Source organism: Sinocyclocheilus anshuiensis, unplaced genomic scaffold, assembly GCF_001515605.1.
Source record: "Sinocyclocheilus anshuiensis isolate Anshui unplaced genomic scaffold, SAMN03320099.WGS_v1.1 scaffold2186, whole genome shotgun sequence".
Classification (NCBI taxonomy): domain Eukaryota; kingdom Metazoa; phylum Chordata; class Actinopteri; order Cypriniformes; family Cyprinidae; genus Sinocyclocheilus; species Sinocyclocheilus anshuiensis.
Window position 1 is genome coordinate 106361 of NW_015557072.1, and position 3749 is coordinate 110109.

At 40.8% G+C, this 3749-nt stretch overlaps 1 protein-coding gene across 2 annotated transcripts in view; it reads left to right on the plus strand.

The window, feature by feature from the left end:
* The window catches only part of LOC107676740 (histone H2B-like), a 14044-nt gene extending 13111 nt beyond the window's left edge, over positions 1 to 933 (plus strand). Inside the window, exon 2 of one of the 2 annotated variants that reach the window (XM_016471401.1) lies at positions 199 to 933. In XM_016471401.1, the coding sequence (XP_016326887.1) occupies positions 206 to 580 (375 nt within the window). In that variant the 5' untranslated portion in view covers positions 199 to 205 and the 3' untranslated portion in view covers positions 581 to 933. The remainder of the gene's footprint in view (positions 1 to 198) is intronic. The other variant, XM_016471402.1, reaches the window with a different exon arrangement.
* Positions 934 to 3749: the final 2816 nt, after the last annotated feature.

Genomic DNA, 3749 nt, shown 5'->3' on the forward strand with positions numbered 1-3749 from the left:
GGGCGGGGCTATCATTTCACCGCCTGTGATTGGCCCTCGTTCCGCTCGTGATACTTCGAGTTGTCCAATCACACACGGGTTTATGGGTTTAGTCTGTGAAAACACGCAATCAGAAGCGTCCACATCTCTGTGTAAATTAGCATAGGCTAGTGAATATAAACGGCTCTGTCCGGTTGTTTCTGATCATTGACTCGTCAGCAGCATCATGCCTGAACCAGCGAAGTCCGCGCCTAAGAAGGGCTCCAAGAAGACCGTCACTAAGACCGCAGCGAAGGGAGGAAAGAAGCGCAGGAAGAGCAGGAAGGAGAGCTACGCCATCTACGTCTACAAAGTGCTGAAGCAGGTTCATCCTGACACCGGGATCTCTTCGAAGGCGATGGGCATCATGAACTCTTTCGTCAACGACATCTTCGAGCGCATCGCCGGTGAAGCGTCTCGTCTCGCTCACTACAACAAGCGCTCCACCATCACTTCCCGAGAGATCCAGACCGCCGTGCGTCTGCTGCTGCCCGGGGAGCTGGCCAAGCACGCCGTGTCTGAGGGCACCAAGGCCGTCACCAAGTACACCAGCTCCAAGTAGAGCTCCGCTGCAGCGCGCACACACAAAGGCTCTTTTAAGAGCCACCCGTCTTCTCGCTTAAAATAGTTTTTACTTGATTTTCCAAGACTAGAACTGATGTCTATTCTAGTCACTAACTTCTCCGTCGGGTTTGTGTTGTCTGGGGTTGTTAGATTACGTTCTTTGTTTTGATTTAGTACGGTTTCAGAATTAGAACTGGAACACAGCCCAGACAGAATAAGCCATAACTTCAAAGTTAGTAGAAAAATTGATGTTTGCTTACATTAATTTGCTCTTTTTGTATTAAATTCAATCTGGAATTTTGCTCTACAAACGTTAAATTCTGTTAATTAAAAATGTGCATTCACACTTGATACTACGGATCTGTGTTATATAATGCGCTGCCCTGGTTTCTCGTAGGTCCTTTAAGCAAGTGTAAAAGGCCTCGCTCTGTTCTTGCGCATTATTCTCGTAATATTTCGCTGACAGACGAGAATTATTATACATGTCTGGAAGAGGCAAAGGCTTTTGGGAGTCACCCATATTCCCACACAAAGAGCTGTTGTCCAAGATTGAGGAAGTTTGATATAACGTGTTTTGACACCTGCATTTTATTAAAAAACAGTAAATAAACGCAGACAGTCAAGGGAAAACATAAATAAAAGTACTAATGTACGTGAAGAAAAAGCATTTTGTTGCGTCTCTTTTAAGTGACTTTTTTCATGGCTTTATACCCCTATTGTAGATGTAGTATAGATTATTATTATACTTTTTTTAAGACCGACAATCAAACAACTCATCTTAAACGTTTATTCAATATGAGAAATAGAAGTCTCGCCGTTTGAAGAAGGACGTCAGCTAAGTCTCATTACAACTCAAATATATTTCTAGAAATATTACAGCCTTTCTCAATGACCACACTTAAAAAATCCCCAGCTGACACAAGTGTGTGTGTTTATTTATTTTCACAAGTAAACAACTATATGCATATATTAACATATTAAACCAAGAGTCTCTAAAAAGTCCATACGCTGCATCCAAAATCACATAATTTGCTGTAAATGTGTTCACCCTCGGTTCATCTGAGATCAGGATGAGTTTGTTTCTTCATCAGGTTTGGAGAAATGTAGCATTGCATCAGTGTCTCAGCAATGGATGCTCTGCAGTGAATGGGTGCCGTCAGAATGAGAGTCCAAACAGCTGATAAAAACATCACAATAATCCACAAGTAATCCACAGCACTCCAGTCCATCAGTTAACATCTGGAGAAGACAAAAGCTGAAACAAATCCATCACGACTTCAAGTTTGAGCTCGTACAATATATTAAGTGTACACTATATCAACTAAATATAAAATTAAAAAGAAATAAAATCTTCCAAAATAATTTCAACCTCACTCTGTTAATTTCTGTTCACTAAAAGTATTTATGGTGTCATATTTCCGCATACTAAAGGAACTCACTTTCTCACTGGCTGTGAATGTGGGACTCTAGCTTTCTTTATTTTATAGTCAGAGGTTTGATCCGCTACACTGTGAACTGTGATCAGTGGCAGCACCTTACAGTAATTAGCATTATTACTACAGGTTTGTGTCTGGTATTTACTGCGGCGAAGGTTTTACTGGCATCTGCTCTCTAGATGGCAGCACTTGTGTGTTTTATGGACATCTACACAGATGAACTACTGCATTTGCCAACATGTGCAGTGCATCACATGGCAAGAGATGCAATCCCAAAATACAATGCACTGCACAGAGATTTACAGCTAGGAGTTATTTGGTCAGACCACCAAGTTTTAACACAAAACTGGATTAAAACAGCAAAATGATGATTATTTATTTCCAAGATTATAACTGCACGCCACTCGCTGAACTAAACATGCCATGTCTTGTTACAGTGTTTGATATATTCGTTGTTGCATAAAGGAATTAAAAAATATAATAGGCAATATGCATAGCGTTCCATTGATGAGCATAGCATTTTTCTAAATCCAAGATTAATCACAGAAAGTGGCATGAGGCTTGTTAAAAGTCTACCCACGGGTTGCTCTGAATGCCATGCTATATACATACAACACATTGATTCATCTCTTATAACTGCTGTTATGATGAGTACAGATCATCCGATCAGTTACGTCAGTCAATCCAGTGTTTCAAATGTCTTACAACACAAAATTCATGTACCAATTTGAGCAGCTACGGTGTATAATGTAGTGAAAGGAGGACATAAATGCGTACATGCCACACTTTTCATCGTTTCAGTGGATGCTTGTTGGTCGGTTGCCAGTTTTCTTTGAGGCACTTATAGCAGAAAGTACACTAGATATCCATAAGCAGAGACCAGCATTTATGTCGACAGTCCAAAGCCTGACTATTAAAAAGTCCCTCATTGCTGTCGTTCTCCTGGACGAGTTGTGTTGTGTGTCTGTAGGGGGCAGTGATGGATCTGCTCTCAGAGCCGCTCCTAAAGAAATAGCTGACTGGCATCTCTCATCATCTGTTAAAGAGCACAGAAGAAGATGGGATGAGGAAAACGAGAGCTGCGGTGAAGAGAGAAATGAGTAATATATGTTGGACAGTATTTCAGTACTCCTATCTACAACTTTGCCTGAAATGCCGTATAAGCCAGCGGCTGTTTAACACATAACTGTCAGAGAGACAGAATATAGAACCCGACAGACCGTCAAGAAACCCTCGAGAAACCCTGTCCCTCCTCAAACTGACAAAGCAATGTTCTGATGATCTCAGTTTTGCTCGAAACACAAAGATGCAAGTCAAATATAAAAAATGTATGTAACCAAGGCTCATAATCTACAAAGGAAGCAAAATGATACACACCAAAAGGAATAGGAAAAAAAAAAGTCAAGTGACATTGAGCCAATCATTCGGTCGTGCATGATTTAAAGCACAGTCGTAAACATCTCAAATTAATGCATTACATTTAAGAGACCCTGCAAGATGCATGTGCAAAATACTTTTTTTTTTTTTAAGAAAAATAAACCTGCTTCTTAACTTTAAACATTTACCCAGAGGTTCTGAGCACATATTTCAGAGTTTAACACACACACACACACACAAATACACGCACAGGTGCACACAAACACACAAACACACGCACGTACGCGCGCACACACACACACACACACACACACACACACACACACACACACACACACACAGCGAAATGAATTC